We start from the raw sequence: 24,738 nt of genomic DNA, 5'->3' as shown, positions 1-24,738 counted from the left end.
CATCTGCCATGTTTGCAACAGTGACCTATGACATAGCATGTTGGTAGTGTGGACACAAAAACAATTGAATTCCTTGCAACTGAATAAAAAGTCATTTGCACTGTTGTAATGGCTGGAGTTTCTTTGCTTTCTTTTTGTGATGATTAGCTCCCATTCTTGCTGTCTTTTCAGAGCTTACTAAAGAGAGAGTCCAAGAAATGATTCCAAAGTTGCTGTCAAGAATGCATATTGAGTGCCTTATGCATGGAAACCTTACTCGTCAGGTACGTTTTGCTACACTCTTAAGTGATTTTTGTCATTGGACTAAATACAGTGCTTCGTGCACTCCTATTTTTTTCTTCTTATATCCTTATCGTTCTTATCGTTTTTCGGGTGCCATCGTTCTTTATTTTTGTGTTTGTTCATGCCAGTGTCAAATTTTTATTAGGTACTACTTAAAGTACAGCGAACGTTTCAGAAGGCAGTAAGCATCGAGAGGTGTTGCCAAATTTGCCCTAATTACACACCATTGACAGCCCAGTAGTATCCAAGAGTTTGTGAGTAGTTTACAAATTTGATGCAACCACTCGTCCAACACATTTTCTTTGCGCATTTTGTGGTATGAGATCCAAAGCTGCAGTAGAACCTGGTTTTTGAGTAACGTCCCCCTGTTTGTGCGCAGCGTGCCTTGGATCTGGTCAGCATTGTGGAGGGCAGTCTGCAGGCCTCAGTGGGCACCAAGCCTCTGCTGCCCAGTGAGCTGGTGGGACACAGGGAGCACCAGCTGCTCGAGAGTGCGTTCCTGCATAATAGTACACTCAACAGCAAACTGGGAAACCAACAGCTAGCTGCACCATACCATGTTGTTGAATTAACCATTTTCAGACCCTTTTGGCCATATCCTAGCTTTTGTTACTCAATAAAAGGAGTTGACATACCGTATAAATGCATGTAAGGGCCGCACTTTTTTTTTCCAAATTCGAGTGCCAATTTTCAGGGTGCGGCCCGTACACGCGATGTGCACACAAAAAAAAAAGTAAGTAAAAACACATAATCAGGGAATGAGCGGCATTTATTCTACGTTAATCATCACTCTTCGGAGTCTTCAGACTCCGAGCTGGTGCTGTGCTCTGCGGTGCATGCTCATCCCACAAGAAGTCGCGCAGCATGTTCGCTGTCAGCTGTTGTTCGCACTTCCATCACATAGCAGAGCAGCTCTTCTTCCAGTTCGGGAAGCTTGCACGGCTTGCCTTGCAGCTTGTCCACATCGAATTTCCTGCCCACCGCACGATTGCCGTGGCCAAGAGCAAACTCCCAGCTGTGTAGCTATTAAGGTGCTTGCCCATCATGGTAAAACTGCAACACTTGGCAGCAGCACATCAAAGCCACAACTACAATTAACTAACACGTTACTACAACTCCTGTGCCTTTGACAGCCACAAAAAACTGGAGCTGGTGATATTGATACGGATATGATTAGCAGGAGCTCGCGGCGGAGGAAAAAGTTGGTGATGATAATGAACCGCGGCCTCAGGCACCATTCGTGGATGGCGCCTGGGATCTCCTGTGCGCATGTGCGGCCTCCACGATCGAGCGCACCGTTGCTCGCAGCTGAAGCTGATCACGGAGGCCATAGCGCATGCGTTTCAAGGGCTATTCCCACGCGGGTTGTGGAAAGTTTGGGTGCGGCCTTCACACAGATTTTTTTTTTATATGTATTTTCTTCGGGAAAACAAGGTGCAGCTCGTACACAAGTGCGGCCCTTACTCGCATTTATACGGTATTTACCCGCATAATGAACCCACTTTGAAACCCTCTTGAAATGAAACCACTAATGAAACCCTCCAGAAACACTGCCTAATGTCACCGTGCTAAGTGCACCCTGCTGTTGGAGTTTTCATTTGCAGCTGCTGTATTGAAAGGATATTTTTGTGGTTGGAGTAGACACATGTCGTGGCATGTCCAGACTTGGACTGGGTACAGAAATGCTACAAATGCAGATTGTGATGTACAGTTTAGAGGATTACAGACTCCTAATTTTTGTTTGTGTGTCGTCTTCCTTGTAATGATGTGTAAGATATTAGCACACATTGCCTATGACCACTAAATAATTTGATTGAATTTCTCTTTCATGCTGTTTGAGTTGAACGATGGCTGTGATGTCAAAGGTTCATATAGGTTATGCGAGGCATGAGAAAACTGTGATATAATCGCTGCTTCAGCAGCTGGAATTAGAGCGGATGATGAAGTAGTGATTATGTCGCAGTTTATTTCATGTCTCACATGACCTATACTAACTCGCATCACCTATACTGATGTTTGACAACACAATACTGTTGAAACAAACTGCAGCAGCATGAGAGAAATTTCTCATTATTAAAGGGTGAGTCTACTGAATTTTATCGGCCACATTTTCTTTGCAGCAACCGATAGCTCTTTACTCAAATTACCGTTTAGCCAGGTGTGGTGCCAAGAAGTGCGGTAGAACATTTTAAAATAGAATTTATTGATGTGGGAACACATCTGTATGAGATGGTAGTCTCATCTGGCAACCATCTGGATTTCCGCCGCGCGGCGAAAAACATGGCGGCACCCGTCGAAGCCGGACCTCTCGCTTCGGACTGAAGTCTCATTGTTGCTGCCTTTTTCACTGCGTTCACTGGCCATAAATGGGGCGCCAGTCTTTCGCTTCGTCTCATCTCGCCTATAAGATAACGTATAAGTGATAAATTTGCTTTATTTTAATAATTAGAGTGACGATTCTGCCGCTTCTAGGCGTAAGTGGAGAGTCGGTTTGTTTACAGCAATGGTTCCAGTCCTGACAACCAGATGGCGCCACTATAGGCTGAGTTTATTTTTGCGTCTTTGCTAGCATACGCTAAACTAAAAGTGGGAATGTGCCTGCATTCAGCGTACATTTAACTATAAATATCCAGGTGATTTACAGAAAAAGCGAGTGGTACGCCTTCTACAGTTTACTAGAACAAAACGTACATTTCTCTGACATTTGGGCATACAAACGGTACATAGTATATTCACTTATGCTTCTACAAAAAAAGACTACCACCTGGAGCAACAAAATGAACGTTTGGGGTCGCCACCATGCATTTTTACGCGACTTTTAATGCTGAAATAAAATATAAATTCCTGCCTAAACCGGGAGCAGTTCCCTCGTTAATAATGTTATAGGCTGCCAACTACCAGAATATGCCATTATTTATACACTCATCTCGGTGAGTAGACTGACCCTTTAATTATTTAGCAATCATAGGCAAATACCACATAGCAGGGGTTGAATTGCTGCGCCAAGGGGTTGAATTGCTGCGCCAATTGCGCCATGCTGTGCCAATTTTATCTCCTGCGCCAAGCTGTGCCTAAACGGAAATTTACGCCGCCCATTGCAAGTATACAGAACCAAATTTAGCCTAGTGTTATTGTCGGCTGGGCAACACTGGGCGCTCGCGACGAAACGGACGCAGCCGCATTCACATCGACAGTTGGGTTCGCTCCTGATGGTCAGCGCGGCTGTCACGAAAGGCTTGTACAAGCATGAGTAAAAGTGCTGTTAACTATTATCTGGTAATATAACTTGAGCGTGGCTGGAATTGTGAACTTACCTCACATAGCAAGCTATAATTATTGTGCGGACGAGATGCCAGGTTCACTCGCGTAATTTGCACTTTTTTCGGTAATTTAATGCTCCAAAAAGATATGCGGAGATTTCGCGAAACACGTCCTAAAAAAACTTCATAAAGGTGATAACACGCATATATGCCCTACATTTTCGCGCATACATAGACCCCCCACTTGCACCCCTCGCTGTCGACGCATCCCCTGTCCCCGCGGGATGGTATGACGCCGCGTGTGCAGCTCTAAGCAATAAACGCACAACGATACAATCGCAGAGTCAGGAGCCAGTGGAGATAAACTGCGCTAAAACAGCGTCCTCGCGATGGGCCCGGCTGACTAGCAGCTAACCGAACCGCCAGCAGTTCGGTTGTTTAGGAATTCGGGCACCTTGTCCTGGAAAGCAACCGCCAGCGCGAGTGGGCTGGGTAAACGGTGTGCAAATATATTTTTCTTTACCAGAGCTAATTTAACAAACGAATTACGAACTTCTTACACGTGGAGCTGCCAGGGAATGGGCACCGGGCTTACTACCCGTCGTGCTCGCACCTCGCACCCAGTTGACATTGCTTTGGCTTGTCCTGGACAGTTAATCTTCACAACAGCGCGGCCGGCGTCCCCTCGCTGCTCGCACCTTATGTAGCAAGAGTCTTCAGCAGCTGGCTTTGCCACCTCTGGAAGTGTCAAAAAAAAAATAAATGCGATAGCACCATCAACCTGCCGGTGCATTTGTCATGTGATAGCTTTTGTCGCGCGCACTCCAGTTCTTAAAATGCCGCCATAACGTCTTGTTTTCAGCATTGTTGAGATTGGAGTATTTCTCACAAGGTAAACGCCAGCCTTAAGCAGCCTTGTGCACTTAGATGAAAGCGAGGACTCGGCCGAGACAGGCACAACCCAGACACATACAGATATGTTACTGATCCCTACGCTAGATCTTCCAGAATGATGTTGTAGGCAAGTTGCGGTAAAAATTAATGCGAAGGCTGGACCACTTTTTTGTAAAAAGTAACGAGAGAAAGTAAGCGCGTTAATTGTTTGCCAGAAAACAGCCGCTAACAAGGTTTACTAGCGGCCGTCGTCGGTAGCACAGGGTTTTTAGTGTCTCGATATTGCAGCCAAGCTTTCAGGTGGTAACCAGTAAAGTAGCGTCCATCCTAAGCCCAAATACCGATCCCGCGAAAGAGAATATGAACCGGTTGGCTGGAAAACAGCCGCTGCGAGCAGGGCTCGCGCAGCGACTCGTGCCCCCTCGCCGACAGCCGCGCCCTGAAACGTTGGCCGGAGTTTCGTGACCAGAAAAAAACATTGAAGGTAATAGCTAATGTACTTCAACTACTGTTTGTAGTAGCTGCCACATGTCTATTTTTTTATGAACTCTAGCAAATATCTTTAGGACAGTTGCAATTAATTCTGGCGTGCGGGATCCGCGATCAATATTTATGCAGATTTTGGACTAGTTGCAAACAAAATTGCTCTCAGTCGCATTAAAATGTCGCCAGTCTGCTCCAAAAGTGCTCCAAAATGGGACTTTTGCTGCTCCAAAGCTGCTCCAAAGTAAGGCTTTTGCTGCTCCTGTGCCTGCTGCAAAAAGCTGGAGCCTGCTTCCACCCGTGCACAGTGATCCATGCATTATAATATCTTAGGCATCATTGCAAACATGAAAACATGCAACCAAAATTGGGTGTCCATACTCCTTTAAAATACTGGGAGTTAATTTGGAAGAAACGTTTGAAGTGGTGTACATTTCCTTTGTACGGCCTTAGGTTTCCTAGATTTGGCTCCACTTCCGGCACTAGCCCAGGAGGTGCAGCACTCCGGCACTTGATTTGACAGTGCAGCTCGTGCCTGCTGCACTTGTGCAACACGAGTTTTCTTCGTGTAAGGTGCTTGTGCACTCCACAGCAGACGGCTCCATGGTAGTATTACTCAGCAGCATTGAGACGACCGTATGCCGTATTTACATGATTGTAAGTCGACCCCCCCCCCCCCCCCCCCCCCCATATTTCTGATTAGGAAAAAAAAACTTTAATGTCCTTTAAGATTCCCCTTTAATTGCAGAATGCGATTAGCATTATCTGGCCTCCACCGCTTATCCTCGGACGCTATAGGCCGCCACACATAGGCGTGCCCGTAGGCACATTCCAAGACTAAAATGTATTAGTCGCTGGACTACTCGTCCAGACTCACGCCATCGTTCTCACTAGCCGTGCAGCGAAATCCCGCACTTCGCAAATCACGAAACCACTTGGAACAGCTGAAAATTTTGCCTCATTGCAGCCGCCATACCAGTATCGCCCGTTCTGAGACGTTGAACTTGTGGCCCGGCGCGCAGTTCGTTTCTTCACTGTAAAGAATGACAGTCATCTTGAATATAGCCATGAACAAGCACCGGACGCTTACCAGACCGGGACCACAAATAATGACTGACGAAGCAGAATGTTGAGAACTGGTAAAGCGTGGTGGGCAGTCGTCAGATGTGTCGGAGCCAAAGAGAAACTACACGTGAGCGGTGTTGGCTCTTCCGTCAGCTGCCGACACCGTTGCCGTTCCGAGTGGCGGTGCCGCCGCGATTGTAGCAGCGGCCCTTTCACCAACTATCGACACTCCCTCTAGCGCCGAGTGCGCAGTTGAAAGTAAAAAAAAAAAAAACCTTGGAGGACTATTGAGGAAAACCTTGCAGGCATTGTGTAAGAGTAGAACGTTATCGCGTCGCCGCCGCTTGTTAGTAGCAGCAATCTGCAGCCACGTGCCGGTAGGGCGGAGTGTGCTAGTTGGCCACTCATCAACAGCCGCCCGGGGTGCCAGTTCTGCGCGTTAACAGAGCACCTGCTCAGGGCCAGCACCAAGAGGGATGCGACGGAGCCCCACGGCAAAAGTGCAACCACACTGTAGCATCCCTGATGTCTCGTTTGTCTCACCCTTATTTATGGTGGCATGCTTTGGTTTTGATTGTAAGCCCCCAAATAAAAGAAACAATGTTGACCTATAATTGTGTAAGTATGGTACCCATGCTGGACGTGGCTGTGCTCTCGCGAAAGAGCTGAAATTACAGTACAGGTGCGTGTCTGTGCATGTCTGTGTTGGCGCACATAAGCGACTAAGTGCATGGCTAGCAGGTGCACTGCTTATTTGTTCTCACCTTTCTGTCCAGCCTCGCTCGTTGCTTTACACCACTTCTCTTTTGTGTGCAAATATTGTCACATAGTGGTGACTGCAGACTGCAGTCCAGAGAGCAGGAAGACAGCGAAAATGACTTTTAAACAAATCTCTTATTTGTGCTGACTTGTGCCCGCAAAGAACTGAATGAGTCGGCGGCGGCATAGGAACAGCACGTGCTTGGTGGTCGTCAAACCGAATGCCTGCCGCTCTCTTTAAAATGCTGCGCTGTTTTTAAAACTGATAGCGAACTTTCAAGATAAAGCGTGCAAAGTCACTAGAACATTCTGGATGTGATCACTTGAGATAAATCTGGTGTCTTGCATCACAAACAAAGCTATAAAGCAGTGTGCCAGAACAAGCACTACAAGGATTCGCGGCATTACTCCCCTTTCAAAAAAGCATCGACCCAATGCTTTAAAACACAAGGCAACTACAAACAAATAATATGGATTGTGAAAAAATAAACACCAAGTGTGGAAACACAGCGTGCGTAGTAGGGCTTTAGACGGATGACATGGACATCTGGCCGTACGCGGCGTCGCTGGGATGCAGTCATTTCGTCAGGGATGACTTCGTAATCCAGTTTACCTAGCCAATAAAGAACCCTGTGTGGGCCGAAATAGTGGCGCAAAAGCTTCTCACACAATCCGAAGCGGTGAATGGGCATCCGAACCCAGATTCTGTCTTCTGGCTTGTATTTCGCGTTGCGTCTTCGTAGGTTGTAGTGTCTGGCTTCGGTCCACTGCTGGTCTTTGATCCGTAATTGGGCAAGCCTTCAGGCTTCTTCTGCGCGTTGTAGGTAGGCGGCGACGTCGGCGTTATCTTCTTCGGTAACGTTGGGTATCATGGCGTCCAGCGTGGTCGTGGCCTCTCTGCCATGGACGAGCCTGAAAGGCGTCGTCTGGGTGGTCTCCTGCACTGCGGTATTGTAGGCGAAGACGATGTAAGGCAGGATGACGTCCCAGGTCTTGTGTTCAACATCGACATACATAGCGAGCATATCGGCGATGGTTTTGTTGAGGCGCTCGGTCAGTCCGTTGGTCTGCGGGTGGTATGCAGTTGTCCTCCGGTCGCTGGTTTGGCTGTAACGCAGGATGGCTTGCGTCAGTTCCACCGAGAATGCTGTTCCTCTGTCCATGATGAGCACATCAGGGGTGCCATGTTGCAGAAGAATAGCACTCCATGAAAAATTTGGCGACTTCTGCTGCTGTTCCGTTCGGTAGGGCTTTGGCCTCGGCATAGCGGGCAAGTAGTCGGTCGCTGTGATGATCCACTTATTTGCAGACTTTGACCTCGGGAAAGGCCCAAGCAAGTCCATGCTGATCTGCTGAAAGGGCCTTGAGGGGGGTTCAATGGTGTTCAGAAATCCTGCTGGTCGGGTGGTAGGGATCTGCCGTCGCTGACAATCTTAGGAGACTTTCAAAAAATGTGCAACATCAGCAGTCAGTTTGGGCCTCTAATACTTGTCTTGAATGCGGTGGAGGGTGCGAGAAAACCCGAGATGTCCAGCTGTTGGCTCATCGTGTGAAGCCCGAAGAACTTCTTCGCTCAGACTAGCAGGCACAACAAGGAAGTAGGCTGTCTTGTTCGCTGCAAAGTTCTTCACAAGGACATCATTCTGTACACAGAACGAAGACAACCCTCTCCTGAACGAGGCGGGGGGTGAAGAAACCTTGCATTCCAAGCATTCGATGACGTGTTTAAGTCTGGGTCCGAGATTGCTGCTGTGCAAGAGAGCTGGAGCTGATGGGTCCCAGTAAGGCGTCCTCATCGTTGTCCCGCAGCGGTGCATCTACAGGGGCTCGTGACAGGCAGTCGGCGTTAGAGTGTTTGCGTCTGGACTTGTGAACAACGGTAACGTCAAACTCCTGGAGGCGCAGGCTCCATCAAGCAAGGTGGCCGGAGGGATAATTCAAACTCTCAAGCCAGCACAGTGCGTGGTGACCACTGACCACCTTGAACGGTCGTCCGTACAGGTAAGAGCGGAATTTCAACATAGCCCAGATGATGGCAAGGCACTCCTCTCAGTTGTAAAATAGTTAGTCTCGGCCATGACCAGGAATGCGGTTACTTTCTCCAGTTCCTCAGTATTTCACGGCGCCTAGACCAACGCTGCTTGCGTCGGTGTGAATTTCAGTCTCGTCGTTTTTGATCAAAGTGCTCGAGGATCGGTGGGGACTGTAAACGACACTGAAGTTGTTTGAAGGCTTCCGCTTGAGGCGCTTCCCATTTAAATGACGCCTGCCTTTGTCAGTTGGGTCAGAGGCTCGGCGATGCTCGAGAAGTTGTTGACAAATCGTCGGTAATATGTGCACAGTGCGAGGAATCTGCGCACAGTTTTCTTATCAGCCGGTGGTGGAAACAGTGCGATAGCTGCTCTTTTATGCGGGTCTGGGTGTACTCCCTCCTTGCTAACTATGTATCCTAGAAACAGCAGCTCTTCATAGGTGAAGTGGCACTTTTCTGCTTTCGAGGTTATGCCGGAAGACTTAATTGCATCTAGTATTGTTCGGAGCCTTTTTAGGTGCTCTTCAAAGTTAGAGATGAAGACATCGTCTAAATATACCAGGCAAATCTGCCACTTCAGGCCTGCCAGCACTGTATCCATTACTCGCTGAAATGTCGCTGGTGCGGAACAGAGACCAAACGGCATCACCTTCCTCTCGAAAGAGGCCATCCGGAGTGATGAATGCGGTCTTCTCGCGATCTCTTTCATCAACCTCAATTTGCCAGTAGCCGCTCTTGAGGTCCATCGATGAGAAATACTTGTTACAGAGCCGGTCCAGTGTGTCTTCGATGCAGGGGAGGGGGTAGACGTCCTTCTTCGTTGTGTTGTGCAATTGGTGGTAATCTACGCAGAATCCAAGTGCGCCATCTTCCTCACTAGAACAGTTGGTGTCACCCAGGGGCTCTTCGACGGCTGGATGACGTCGTCGCGAAGCATTTCTTCTACTTGGTCCCGGATGGCTTGTCGTTCTCGCGGCGACACTGGGTAGAGGCTTTGGCAGAGAGGTCAAGCATGCTGGTCGTTTATAATGTGACGCTTGGCATTCGGCATTTGTCGGACCATCAGCGATGACAGGAAGCACTCGCTGTAGCTTCGAAGCAGATTGCGGATCTGGTCTGTTCCAGGGCAGGGCTGGGTTGATGTTGAAAGTAGGCGTGTTCTCTTGGTCAGGCAAATCTTCTGCGGACGGGTCGGAGGGGGCAATGAAGTCTCTTACGTTGGATATTTCATTGAAGAAAGCAATCATCATTTCTCTGTTAACGTGCCGGTATTCTTCGCTGAAGTTAGTCGGCAGTACTTCAGCTTGGCCATTGCGGAAATGTGCGATGCTGATTCCTCGGTCTAGAAGCAACTGCATGTTACCCTCGATGATGGCTTCAGTGTCGTTGGCTTCCATGGTGCCTACGGAGACGATGACGCTTGAGCGGGGTGGGACGCTCACTTGTTCCTCCAGGACATTCAGGGCAACGTGATGTTCCAGTGATGGCCTCGCCCGTCGAAAGCGTGATCAGCTTGGGTCACAGGTCGATGATCACCTGATGCTCATTAAGGAAATCCATGCCCAAGCTCGCCGGAACATTGCCATAGCACAACGAAGGTCGCAGGATAGATATGTCCTTTGACAGTCAGTCGCACTGTGCATCGTCCTGATGGCGTAACGAGGTGGCCCCCTGCGGTGCAAATTTGTGGGCCGTTCCAAGTGGTCGTGACTTTCCTCATCACCGAGTAATCGGCTCCTGGGTGGACTCGAGCGGTGACTTTCCGGCCGTCGATAAGGATGTCCTTGGCTCTTGCATTGCACGTCATCTTCAGAGTCATTTCATGTCTTCGTCGTGTCGTGGCACGGAGGCGAGAAAGACAGCCGAGCAGTTCAGGATTGACCCAGGAGCGGAGATGTGTTCCGCCTTCTAATTGAATAACAATGTTTGACGCCCCTTCAGTTTTGCAATGGTTTCTTTGTTTACTTGCTGATAGAATGTTGACCTTAAATATAAACAGATTTTTAGAAGGTTTAGGAATCCTTGTTGCTCTCCACTTGCATCACAGGGATAGTGTTGCCAGATGCATCACTTGCAGAGCCAGTCGACATTTCTTGCAACTGGTCTTGGGGCATGTCTGATTTTGCTTTCCTGTTAGCTATAACTGATGAGGAATAGTATCCAATAAGTGCCCTTCATTGTGGGCATTTGCGTGACACTTGTGTCATCATCAGTCTGATCATTGCCTTGCCCACTGCATCATGTTCTGCTGCATACCTTAATGGTTTTGGGAATAACTTTCAATACAGTAGCCAACCGATTTTTCGAACCGATAATTCGGGCTTATGTGGTATTTAAAACTTTGTTGCAGAACTGTCACACACCTCAAAGGAGCGTGTGCATACATATGCATGACTAATAGTTCGGACCCTTTAGAACCCGAAAAGTTAGCTGTCGGACTAAACAAGTAACAAGTGGGTATCGCAGTCAGGTTCACTCTTCGCCACTGGACTGGCTTGGATAGGCATTGCAGTTTCTGTGCCGCCTCATTGTTGCCACTCCTCCAGGCGGTGGCCCCACACTAAGCGACGGCAGCGCAGCCTACTAAAGGTCGCACTGGCAGTGGGAGCCACTGTGGCCTGGCTTTATTGGATCGTCCAGCCGTTGTCCTTGTCCGCGGTGTGCCAACAGTGTTTGAAGGCATGCCCACACAAATGGGAGGGAATGCACCATGGATACCTGTAGTTCAGACATGACGGATATGACAGATATGAGTTAATATCATCAGTCGTGGGCGGGACAGGGCAGTGGTCAAAATGAGCCATTTTTTGCTAGCCGATTTTGTCTCAGTGAAGTGATTTTTTTTTTAAATTTGCGATTTTTGTTAACTGTTTAATTATTCGGACCAGTGTTCAGGTTGGCAACTGTATATATGCTTTGCATCACTTGCATGTTCGTCGCAGAAATATTTTTCTTGGGAGTGATGAGAGCTGTGCAAAATGAGTTCCTCATGCCTTCTGGACAGCACTGTTGCTCTGCTTGCTTTGTGTCATTCTTTCACGTGGTTTACAGCAAAGAGCATATACTTGTCATTTGATTTTAAAATAATCTAGTTGGTAAACAGTGCGCATTTAACATCATGCCAATGCCAGCTGTATTCCTTCCCTGTGTGCTGGCTTCATGTTGCAGTCTAGTAGTTTCTTGCCTGGGCCTCTTGGTGATCTGTGCATGATGGCCATGCAGGGGGCGAGTACATCTATGAGCAGGTGAACCAGGTGCACCACACGTCGTCAATCCAGACATACTTCCAGTGCGGACCCCTGGAGACTCGTGCCAACATGCTGGTGGAGCTGCTCTGTCAGCTCATCACAGAGCCGTGCTACAATATTCTGCGCACCCAGGAGCAGCTTGGTAGGTTTTTTTTGCACTGCATTTTGTAATTGGCGCTGCAGAGTTCAAACGGTGCTGAGGGCGGTATTTACTCCCACTGTCTAAAAAAGTAATCTTGGTGGCTTTGGTGATCACCTCCTTTGTCTGCCACCTTCACAGGTGAAGGTGGCATGAAAAAGCAGGTGCATGCACAGCACAGGGATGGCTTGACACGCTGCATGGGGAGAGCAAGTAAACAACAAACTGCAGTCTGTAAAGAAGAAGGGAAATCCTGTAGCCATCGCTTTGCATGTCATCTACTCATTGGGCACGCACACAACTTCTTACTGACAGAACAAGACAAACCTCTCTGCGAAATGTGTGCTGGTTGAACCCACATTTTAATTTCATGTACAGACTTGAACAACTAAGAAAAAAGTATTTTACAACATTCAGCAGTGAATGGATCCCATTACACCCCTTAGGTGATCAAGCACTTGTTAATTTTTTCATTTATTTTAAATTTCTCAGGGAAGCCAGTGTTTTAAACAAACTATAGGTATCAAGAGCTCTAACCCTATGTTTGGCACATCATAGCCTTAGTTTCTTTTGCACCATTAAACTCCATATAACCTACAAGTGTGTTCTCAAGCCATCGGCTAAGAACAAAACTATGGGTGGTTGGGCTCGTGCATCCTGGATACTTTTCTCCCAGATAGTACTTTTAGGTCTGGCCTGATTGTAATCAGAGAGGTAATGAGACTTTTATTCCCACCAGTACACTAGGCGTGACTACATCAGATGATGTACTCTGGTTTAATAGGGTTAGAGCTTTTGATACCTATAGTTTGTTTAAAATGTTGGCTTCCTTGAGAAATTTAAAATGCATGAAAAATCAACAAGTGCTTGATCACCTAAGGGGTGTAATGGGATCCATTCACTGCTGAATGTTGTAAAATACTTTTTTCTTAGTTGTTCAAGTTTTGTACATGAAATTAAAGTGTGGTTTACTGTGAGTTCAACCACTACACATTTCGCAGGTGTAAGGTTTGGGTACTTTTTGCTTGTGAAAAAATGTTGTTCAGCAAGTTTATACCTCTGCTTGACGTGATGTGCATTGGGGACTGGACATTATATTTCGCCATCTATGCTGCCACACTGAAATGACGTCTTTCAGCTGGAATGTCGTTTTCTGTTTCTTTTGTTAGAAGTCAATTATTGTGAACGGATCAAATAATTCTTTTTTGTGCATGCATGCGTGGGTGCACGTGTGTGTGTGTGTGTGTGTGTGTGTGTGTGTGTGTGTGTGTGTGTGTGTGTGTGTGTGTGTGGGTGCGTGTGTGTGTTGCTATGATACATTTACAGTGATTCTTATTGATTTTCTTTCATGCCACCTCAGTACTATAGTTTGTCTTCATGGTTGCTTCCCAAACCAAACTAGGCATTACAAAACAGACATTCCAATGTTCTTGTAGCATATTTTGAGCTTTGTTTAGGGTACCAGTAACTCTGGTCATCTTCTCGCCAATTTCACTAATGGCCGTCCCAAGTGGTAACCCTTAGTACTTTCCGTCCATCGGCTATCAGTTGTTTCTATGCCAGGGTCTTCATGTGCAGTTGTCATTTTAGGCTGGTGAAGTACGTTTCTTTCACGGTGACCTAAAAAAAAAATGTGGTACAGCATGCATCTCTTCCTCTCGTAGTCATCAGCGTAGGTGGGCTGCAGAAATACACCTTCGCGATGGGGGGCAGCCAAGGGGTAATTTTTGTCCAGCAGTGCAGCCCACAGGGTTTGCAATGGAGATCTCCAGCGCAGCACCCAACTAGAGCCTGCAGGAGGCGCTTCACAGAGAAGCTGACTTGCGTATGTCTGCTGTCCGCCTATGGGAGAAATGTTGTGGTGTTAAAACACACAGTGCAAATCGTAAACAGAATGTGGGTAAATGATGTTCAGAGTAAGCTTGTTAACGAATTTTGGGCGAGTCCCGGTGCACACTTCTTTGTATGATGCCTTGGGCCAAACGTGCCGTGGATGGTGCATGTAATGCTTTCGCATTAAAATCTAATAGTTCTCGTTGTAATAATAGCAGCAATTAGCACAATTAATTGTGCTTGATGCTGTGGTGGGACACATAGGTGTTTGTGTGCTCTATTTTCCAGGCTACCTGGTTGCCAGTGGACCACGTCGTTCCAATGGTGTCCAGGGCATCCGGATTATTGTCCAGTCAGACAGGCCACCACTTTTCCTAGACAGTCGCATAGAGGCCTTTCTTGTGTACATTGAGGTAGGTTTCTTTTCACTAGTGAGTGGGCACTTTAATTGAAAAGTATGGCATTGATTAATAATCTGTAATCTTTTACAGAATGGCATAAATGTAGCAATGTCACGAGAAATAGTGTGTCATTCTTTACAGCACCCAGTTCATTTTTGCATCTGCCGAGGTAATTGAGCAAAAGCAGTGCTAAAAAAAAATGTATCAATCTATGCATGTTCACCTTCTCCTCTGATGTGCTCCATCTGAAGATCAGCCGTATATACTTTTTAATATTCCTGTACTATATACCTTTTAAATACAAGGTCTGTTAGAAAAGTATCCGACCTTTGGCCGAAGAAAAAAAACTGGCATAACTGGAGCCTTGGAAACCTAATCACCTTCAAAGTAGTCTCCTTGAGACTCCCCACACTTCTCCCAGCGGTGCTGCCATTGTTGGAAGTATTCCGAAAAGGCCCCTTTCGGAATTCAGTTTAGCTCAGCTGCTGTGGCAGCCATAATGTCCTCTCTAGTCTGAAATTGCGCTCCTTTCAATGGCTTCTTGATTTTGGGAAACAGCCAGAAGTCGCAGGGGGCCATATCAGGAGAGCAAGGAGTCTGTTGAACTACAGGAGTCTGGTTTTTCGCCGAAAAAGTCTGAATCAAGTGCGAGGAATGTGCAGGAGCATTCTCGTGATGGATGCGCCACTTTCCTGTTGGCCTCAACTCCGGTCTCTTGCGCCGTACAGCATCACGTAGGCGACGGAGGACATCCCTATAGTGCTCCTTGGTCATTGTTTGACTCTGTGGGGTGCGTACTCATGGTGTGCCACACAGAGGGAGTCAAAAAAAGCAGTCAGCATCACTTTGACATTGCTGCGCACTTGACGGGCCTTCTTTAGCCTTGGTGACGTGGAATGCTTCCACTGTGAGGACTGGGATTTGGTTTCCGGGTCGTATCCGTGCACCCAAGACTCGTCACCAATGATTATGGTGTTGATAAAGTCGGGGTCACTGTTTGTGGAATCCAGCATGTCCTGTGAGACTTCAACACGAAGCTGCTTTTGCTCCACCGTGAGCAGCTTCGGCACGAATTTTGCCGCAACTCTCTCCATGGCCAAATCTTCGGTGATTATGGAATGTGCAGAAAAATTGGTGATGTTCACCTCTTCCGCAATTCCTCGGATAGTAACACGACGGTCCCGCATCACCACAGCGTTCCCTTCGGCAATGACCTGGTCATTTCGGCATGTTGATGGGCGATCGGAGGATGGCTCGCTCTCCACCGGTGTGCGGCCGTCTTTAAACCAATCGTACCACTGCTTAATCTGTGTGCTCCTCATAGCATCATCACCGAAAGCCGTCTGAATATTCAGAATGGTTTCCACTTGGCTGTCGCCCAGTTTCTGGCAAAATTTGATGTAGTAGTGCTGCACCTGTCGCTCCGCCATTTTCCTTGGAATAAAAAAACCAACTAGAGCACTGCGCACTGCCTCACTCAAACACTGCGTCACAGAGACTGACTCTATCGGCAGGCGGGAAAAAATTTGTGCATGTGCAGGAAGGTTCAAGTTCAGCTGATGCGCTTGTTTCATATCCTGCTAATAAAATTAAGACTTTTCTAACAGACCTCGTATAGGGCCTCCTGAAATGTGTAGCTAAATGCCAGGTGCCTGCTGCGTGTGTACAGGAGGCAAGCAACCTGACCAGTCTTGTGCACATTGTGCTAAAACAAGGGGGTCATTTTGTCTGTTCTACAAGTGCTTGATGTATTATCATTTTTCTGCCGATGGTATCCTGATACAGTATACTCCCATTGCGAATTATTGTGCAAGGTGAAATATGCGAGAACATTTGGTTGCTTTTCCCACAGGATTTAATGTCAAAAAAATCCGCCTAAAATAAATTGTATTATGTATCCTTTGGTTGTGACGAACATTAGCAGTGACCACAAACCACAATGGCCCCGTGCAATCATAAGTGTCTGTGTGGCCTTGTCAAGCAAAAAAGTATATATAATTTGAAATTTCAAATGCACAGTGGTTATGGTGGTCGAATTTCGATGGAGACGAAATTCTGGACGCCCATGTACCATGCACCACCCTGGTGGTGCCGGCTGAGTATACTCGGCTTGCACCAGTTGAACGTTGCTCCAGACACGGGAGTGCAAGCTGGAGAGCAAGCTGTTTTTAGCACATGTACATACAGCACTCGACATTTGCTGTACTGGTTTTACTGGTCATGTCATTTTATGTATGGACTTCATTTTGCATGACTACATTACAGGATCAAGTCTGTGCATATTAAGTTTGTATATATGGTGCTATGTCAGTCTGTTGAAGAAGCAAAGCTTGATGGTTGGTGCATGATCACGGAAAAAACCGGCAGAAAAGTATGTATTCACAAGAAGGAGTAGACAGGACGATGCTGGAAAAACAACTGTATTTTACTCGGTGAAAGTTGTCTCAGCAGATCCAGGAGCACATGCGCGTAAGCTGCAACGCCTACACTCAAACCCGGTTCTAACAGCGCAATCCAACGCGATTTGTTCGTTACATGAAGTATTTCGCTATAACAGAACCTGCTTTTAACGAACCTTTAACGAACCTCACTACCAAATTCGTTATACACGATGTCCTGAACGGCAGAGCGAAAGCGCGCTAATGAAAGAAAAAACATGTGTCACTCGCCATGAGTAAGGTATTCAAAGAAATTTATTGCAGAGGAATGCACACTTATTTGCAGTAGGCAATAATTTTTGCCTGAACACTGCATTTAGCCCCATCAGTGAGAATCACATTTTCGACACCTGACATCATTTCCATGAACTCCAGTCCACTTCCCTGTATTCCGGAGCAGTATCGGCACAGTACATCGGTAGCAGCGAGGGCTTCGTGCAACGTTGGGCGAGGGCGATCGTCTTCCGGCAGCGGCTCCTCGGTCTCCTCGTTGGGACCAGGCGCCAGCAAGTCAGCAACAATTTCAGAGTCCGACGGGCTCGCTGTCACTGCTACGTTGTCGTCAACAGCCAAAAAATCCTCGAGGTCAACGTTTTCAGGCACCACGTCTGGAACATCAGCAAGTTCTCCCCACAGCGTGGCAATGTCACTGTCGTCTTGCACAGCGTGCACTGCACTGGCAACTTGTGCATCCTCTCAACACAGTCCAGCACAGTGGAAGCAGTTGCGGATTGCCAGGCACGATTTCTATTGCGGCTTTCTGTGGCCCAGCTGAAAAGGTCCCTTGGTCGAGCGGCTGCTGTTGTGTTGGGTGGTGTTCTTGCGCCACAGTGACAGTTATCAAGGAGGAGGCAAATTGTGCGCCTGCTCGTTGCAAGTTGGCCGACATGTTTTTCAAGATGGTGCTTAACATGCTGCTTTGAAAGGCACGGCAACGTCAGCCTTTTTTTCATCTCAAGTTTGTCGGAAAGCAGCAGAAGGCTGCGCATGTGCAGTGGAGGGAGCCCCTCCTGGAACAGCCTGCATTTCACAACCTGGAAAGGTCGTGACTATGAGCCCGGCAATGCTGGGTGCGGGCACGAGGGCGCATTGGCGGGCGAAGCGATCGCTGAGAGTTCGCTACATCCAATGTGTACTTAGTTATAAAAAATACGTGTCACAACTTTGAGTGTTTGTTATAAAGAATACCGTATTTACTCGCATAATAGGCGCACTTTTTTTCCAGAAAATCCGGCTCAAAGTTCGGGGTGCGCCTATTACGCGGGGTAAAATTTCCGGAGATGTTTCGACTCGCAAAATTGAACACACCGCGTAAACGCACTCGTGTACGGGCTGCACCGCGTTTTCGCGAAGGAAATGTTAAAAAAAAAAAAAAGATCCGTGTAAGGGCCGCACCGAAACTTTCCACGACACACGCGGGAATAGCCTTCGGAATGCACGCGCCGAGGCCTCCGCGATCGGCTCCGGCTGCGCGCAACGGGCGCTTGATCGCGGAGGCCACACACGTGCACAGGAGCTTCCAGACGCCGCCCACGGAGGGCGCCGAAGGCCAAGCTGATCATCGTCATCGTTTTTTTTCCGCCGCGAGCTTGCGCTATCTATATCGCCATCAGCATCTCCAGCTCTTTTTTTTTTTTTTTTTTGCTGTCAAGTGCCGGGATTTTCGGTAGCGCGATAGTAATCGTGGTTTATGGCTTTGCCGCGGAGCGTTGCTGTTTTAGCTCGACGGGCAAGCACCTTAACAGCTACACGGCTGGGAGTTTGCTCTCAAACACGGCAAGCGTGCGGCAGGTCGGAAAATACGACGTGGCCGAGAAGTGCGGCAGTTGCGACTGCGGCGTCCCTAAATTTTCGTACGTGACTCCAAGCACCGAGGTTTTCTTGGGCCTAAGTCGGGAACGTTTCCGGCTGGAGATGAAGCTTTCCAAACAGACGTTTAAAGTGAGCATCCCTGAAAACTGAGTGCGGCTGTTCTACGCGATGTCGTTGTACGTGCTGTGGGTCCGCAGCAGCTGCGACGGCAGCAGCACTAGTAGGGACTAGTAGCCAGTTCAGCAAAAACTTTGTTAAAATAAAGATTGGGAAGCGGGGCGTGGCGAGGCGTCGGCTTGCAATCGTGTAAATACAGTATTGATCACAGTGCCAAGTTCGGGGTGCGCCTATTATGCGCGGAAATAAAAAAATCTGATTTTTCGCGCCCTAACTAGGGGTGCGCCTATTATGCGAGTGCGCCTATTACGCGAGTAAATACGGTAATTCGCTCTATCCAAGTTTGTTATATTCGGGTTTGAATGTACGAAACACAACAAAAACCAACAACAAAAAAATGTTTGATAGTGCAGGTCTGTTATCTTGCAAGTGACAAACCATGTCCCGTTCTTGAAATGGAGTTCTCTTCAAGTAGGTCGGACTGAGTTGTCACTTACGCATTGAGTGCCTATCTTCTTGATTTTAAATGCTTCCAGGATTTCTCGCTCTGTCTGTGTTTTTCTGCGGCCAATGATTCTGACATCACTTAAGAGGGGGCTACGCTCTTGACAATGGTTGTAATGGTTAGGCAGGTTTGCTGTGTTATCCGCTTGCAGCGAGGTGTGGTGCTGTCTTTAACGATTGTTAACCTTTTCAGGACAGGTGACTTCAACTGGAATTGCCATATTTAGAGGTCGCCAGTCTTGAATTGAGCAAGAAAGTCCTGCTGTTCTTGCAGCAGTTCCGATATTTAGCAATTCATCTACATATTTTAGTGGCCTTTCACCTGACTGACATGTGGTAGGTAGGAGAGGAATATAGAAACTGCATGTGCTTTTTTTTGCTATCGCCTGGTGCCACATCCTACCTTGCACTGTGTAGAAGAAAGAAAACCATTTTTATTTTTCTCTAATCGCACGGAAGGGTACAAGTCACGTTACTGCTTCGAAATAAATTCTTTCAGCTCAACACAAGCTGGGAGGTGGAGCAAGGGGGTCAGTGCATCGCAGATCGTCTAATGTCCTCTCTGTGAAGGCGCTGGAAGCACACCGCGTTCGGGTCGTGGCTGGGCTTCCCATGAAGCGACAGAGGCCTCGGTGCCCCCCTCCTACGTGGTTCCGTGTAGTCGAATCACGGTAGCGATGGGATGGTGGCCCTGGCCTGTAGTAGGGTGGCTGCCAGAAGTGTTGGTAGCCCTGCAAAGAGTCCCTTCGCCTCCCACTATAGTGGGCTGATGGCAGTGTGTTCCACTTGGGCACCTGCATGAACAGAAAAAAAGAGAGAGAAAATTATAACGTTTACTAATCAAAGGCGTCCTCGTCCCATGCGGGGTATGGTTTCAGGGCCTATTTGTTTCTTGGATGCAGGCTTGCAGACGTGGTAGGCTATGCGGGAAATTCGCTTCGTTACTCGAAAAGGACCTTCCCATCGATGCAACAGGAAAGCTGCGTAGCTGAGTGGTTGTGTGCGGCGGAGCACCATGTCTCCAACGGCAAATTCAAGTGGTTTGTGACCTCTTGTACAAAAGGCTTTACTCGGCCTGGGCTTGGTCCAGTTGCTCACGCACTTCCCTGATGGGGGCCCTCAGTCATGTGCACAGGAGTTGAGTGAACTGTGCCAAGTTTCGTTTCTCGGGTTGAGTTCGGTCTGCAAAAGAATGACAAAGGGGGAAGGATAACTCTCTCCAAGTATTAATGGCTGAAGAGATAAAGCCCGAGGAGCGATTGATGGTTGTTCTTGTAGCAAAAGCCATTTCATGCAAACGTTGATCCTAGTCCTTGTGGCGTTCAGTTAGGATAACCGTCATCCGGCTCACACATTCAGTGATGTTGGAATGAGGGTGATATGGCTGTTTTCTTGTGCGAGGCAAGTGCCCGCAAAGGCCCTGCTGGTGAAGTAGGAGGCGCTGTTTGTGGTTAGTCGGAACCCGAACCTTGTGAAGGTGTCTAGTAGTTTCTCCCATATAAGTCAAGTCTCCGCAGTGGGTACAGTTCCACCCATTTCAAGAGATAACGGTTTCCTTGGGCATCGCATGCTTCCCAGGGAGAATGACTGGTTTCAGTAGGCTTCCCTCCTCTTGGCGCTTACTTTAGTGTGGCAGCCCTGATGCTTGGGCTGGTTGGTTGGAGGTCTTCTTTCCATTGCTGTAGCTGGCTGTTAATATGGTACCTGAGGAACAACGCGAAAAGTGGACTCACCCCCCTTCAGTGCCAGGGATGTATCGCAGCAGCAAAGTAGCAGTCATAGGCGCTCGAGGTAGTGTCTGCCAATGACTCGGGGGGGATGCGTGGGCACAGGTCGTCCTTTTCTTTGGGCCTGGAGCAGTTCCTGCCGGGTTATTGTGTTGCCTAACTGTGGGGCCAGTTGGTCATACATAATCTGAACGAACAAACGTAGTGTTTAAACAGGACACAGAGCCCCGTCCTGTCCTCTTCGTTCTGTGTCCTGTTTAAACACTACGTTTGTTCGTTCAGATTATTGTGTTGCCCTAGGAGTCACCATCAAGAGCGTAGTGGTGCACGTGACAGGGCACCGGCCGCTTTGTTTTTGAAGTTGTATTTCTGCTGAGTTGGAGACCAGCATGCGAGGCTGGGTTCTGTAATCATTTGAGCCAAGACAAAGCCTGGTGATCGGTTTGGATCGTGAATTCAGGGCCATCCAGGTACAAACTGCAGGATGGCTTGCACCTGATCCTCAGAGTTTGGGCGCACAGACCCGTCCTCGACGATGAATTCGAGCAGCTCAGTAAAGCTGCACGCCAGCTGTACATTGTTTGGGTTCACCGTGAGGCTGCAAAATTGTCTGCAGGTGCCATTGCATAATTGAATTTTGCGTCCCCCAGAAGAGAATTAGAGAGCCCAAACGAAAGCTGGCTAAATTCGAACAAGGTGTCCTGAAGGCCGAATGTCATTTCTGGAATCTGCAAAAACACTCTGCTGCAGTCGAGTGTCATAAATACCTTTGCAGAACCAAGCGAGCACATCACTGCATCTATACATGGGAAAGGGTAGGAATCTCGTGTAGTCGCAGCATTCAGCTGGCGGTGGTCTACGCAAAGATGGACGGTGCCATCCTTTTTCGGTGCAAAAGTTATCGGAAAGGCCCAAGGGCTGTTTGAAGGCTGTACAGCACCGGTTCTTAGCATTTTGGCTAAAGCCATGTCCAGGAGACCTCGCTTGTGCACGCTCAGCGGCCTAGGATTGAAATGGATCGGCTTTATGTCGCCTGTGTCAATGTGATGCTGCAATCAGTGAACATTGCAGCAAATTGCTGTAGCATATTTGATAGACACGTCTTTCACTCCTCTAGTCCGCAAAACGTGTTGACGCCACTCGATCGTACTTCACTTGGTGCTACTGTGCGCTTCCTTCATGGAGGAGTTTGCCTGACTGCAAGCATTTCATATCTGTACTGCCCCGCCGAGATATCCAGTACGATTCCTGTGGCCTTGATGAATCCCTTCCCAAAACCGCTTCCGTGGATAGGTTGAGCACATATGCGAAGAAATGGCGACGCTTCTTTCCATCAAATTTTGTCGTGAGGCCAGCAGAATGGAAAACTTGGTTACAGGCCATTCTAATGTCCTTTGTGATGGGCGCTTTTTGCAAGCATCGTATATGTGATCTCCAAACGCTGAAAGTGTGGCGCTAGTATCGACCAACGTGTTAACCTGCGTGCCCACTATGGTAATGGTCGGAGGGTTGCCGACTCACCAGTACCACTTTTGTAGAGTCTCTCTGGCGTTACCACACAGCCTTGTTCTGCGTGATCGTCTGATCTCGGATATATGCCTGTGGCTGTCCTGGTCGCACGTGTCTGGACCTGCTTGTGCAGCCGGGTGCTAGCCTTGACCACACACATCGGGGTGCGTGCTTTTTTTCCGGCCACTCTGGACTCGGGGGTGCGAGTATGGCCATCGCAGATGTCCTCAGTTTAAAAAAGTCCTAGGCAGGTCTGAGTTTGAAGTCCTCGGTGGGTCTGAGTGGCAGTTGCTTGTCCTTGGGGACATTGTGGCATGACGGCCGGCGGCTGGTACAGCCTGGCTACCAGCGCCGGCTGTTTTTGTTTCCCAACGAGGGCCGATTCCTGTGTTCCGAGCAGTTCCGCATTGGAAAGATGTGCACCTGTGCGTATCCCTGTAGAAGTTGATTGTGCAGATGGGCCACTCCGTCGCTGTGATATGCACGGAGGGAGCGCCTCGATGGTGCCTGGCTCCATGCACGGGACAGTTCCATGGACAGCTGTGGTGGAGGCTGGTATTCAGCTCAGCCAGCATTGCAGCTTGGATTGTCTGTGCTTCTTCTCGTCGAGGCCACAGAAGGTGTGGCCGCGCAAGTGGCATTGTTGCAGGACCCTTTTTTCGGTGTCTGGTGCGCCATACTCGGCGCGCTCGTAGAGGTCCTGGAATATATTCCAGCAGGCTCTCGTCCTCTGCCTGTGTGCGGAGCTGTCCTTTAATTTGCACTGCGTAGTCTGGGGGCAGGACTTCTGTTTATAGTCTGCCCAGTTCTTAAAGCTCTGATGCCTCAACCAGCGGACAGTGGATCCTGTTAGTGCGATGGGAAGGATCCGCTCCAGAATTTTTTGGTGGCACACTCCGACTGCACGCCTATAAACGGCTAGCTGAAATAGGAAAGCCACGACTGACTTGCCGTCTGTGTAGCCGTAGTAGGTTGGTGGCTGGATCACCAGTTTCTGCGCCCCTTGCTCCGCAGTGGCCACGGTCATGCAGGTTTCGATGTCTGGCTTTTCATCGGTAGCCATGGTTTTTGGTGCCTTCCATATTAGCGGCCGTTTGGCTTCCCTCCGCAAGTTGGGTGTCAGCGCTCACTGCTGGTTCCAGTTTACATAACCTGTTGAATATAGGTTAGTGCATGACATGAACTGGGACCAGTGCGAGAAACCAAAAAGCACGCCACCTCACAAAAAGAGTACTAACTGAGATGACAAGGAGCAGTAGAGCAGAAAGAGGGCTCAGGTTACCACTGTCGTTGGGCGCCAGTGTGGAACCCGCGGCCGGGTAACCACAGTTCTGGAAAGGAACACTTCACTACAAGCAGGTAGAAAGAAAATCATACTTTTAATCACGGTCAAGCGAGCCAACATGGAGGAACAACAATGAAACGCAGAAGGGTCATTCAAGCGCCGCGCGGTTGAATGAAAACTGTACAAGGGCCCTTGCAGGGCCAGCCAAGCGCACGCACGGCAACAAACAGTGAGCAAGAAACCCCCCCCCAATCCTCAGTTCCCTCTGCTAGTCATTCCTGTCCATTTCCCCAGCCAACCACGCACGTTTTAAACAATGTGCGCTGGGGTGCTAAAAGGGTTAATACATTGGCTAGTCTGGCCTATGTTGACCTTTCCACATGACAGGGGGAGAGAGTGTACAACATTGGCAGTACATTTTGTGAACATACTCTGGTGTTTGACATTGCATTTCTTCATTGTGCTCTTATTGGCTGAGATAAGGGCACACAGTGACGACAGTTTTGTGGGAGCAGAAAAGAAAACATTGACACCGTATCTCGTGGCAACCTTTTTAACATTATGCGAGACTTTGTGCATGTATGGCATTACAGCAGGTCTCATTTCTTGACACGGCACATCTTCATTGTGAGGCAAGTGCTTTGACTTAAGCTTGCTAGATAATGATTCTGCAACAGAAACTAGGAGCAGAGCCGCCACGGTGGCTTAGGGGTTACGGCGCTCGGCTGCTGACCCAAAAGACGCGGGTTCGATCCCAGCCACGGCCGTTAGCATTTTGATGGAGGCAAAATCCTGGAGGCCCGAGTACTGTGCAATGTCAGTGCATGTTAAAGAACCCCAGGTGGTCGAAATTTCCAGAGCCCTCTCATAGCCTGAGTTGCTTTGGGACGTTAAGCCCCCGTAAACTAAATAAACTAAACTAGAAACCAGGACCTGTTCAGGGTAACCCG

General features: G+C 48.3%; 1 protein-coding gene across 1 annotated transcript in view; it reads left to right on the top strand.

Moving 5' to 3' along the window:
• The window catches only part of Ide (Insulin degrading metalloproteinase), a 123,527-nt gene that overhangs the window by 74,735 nt on the left and 24,054 nt on the right, over nucleotides 1–24,738 (top strand). The window contains exons 20-23 of the mRNA XM_089578182.1: nucleotides 172–263; nucleotides 662–773; nucleotides 11,998–12,165; nucleotides 14,284–14,408. Coding sequence (XP_089434308.1) covers nucleotides 172–263; nucleotides 662–773; nucleotides 11,998–12,165; nucleotides 14,284–14,408 — 497 coding nt within the window. The remainder of the gene's footprint in view (nucleotides 1–171; nucleotides 264–661; nucleotides 774–11,997; nucleotides 12,166–14,283; nucleotides 14,409–24,738) is intronic.

The sequence above is a fragment of the Amblyomma mixtum genome, chromosome 3 (genome assembly GCF_055824585.1).
Source record: "Amblyomma mixtum isolate Tamu chromosome 3, ASM5582458v1, whole genome shotgun sequence".
NCBI classification, from domain to species: Eukaryota; Metazoa; Arthropoda; class Arachnida; order Ixodida; family Ixodidae; genus Amblyomma; species Amblyomma mixtum.
The sequence above is the reverse complement of the archived record's forward strand: the minus strand, read 5'-3'. Positions and strand labels throughout refer to the sequence as shown.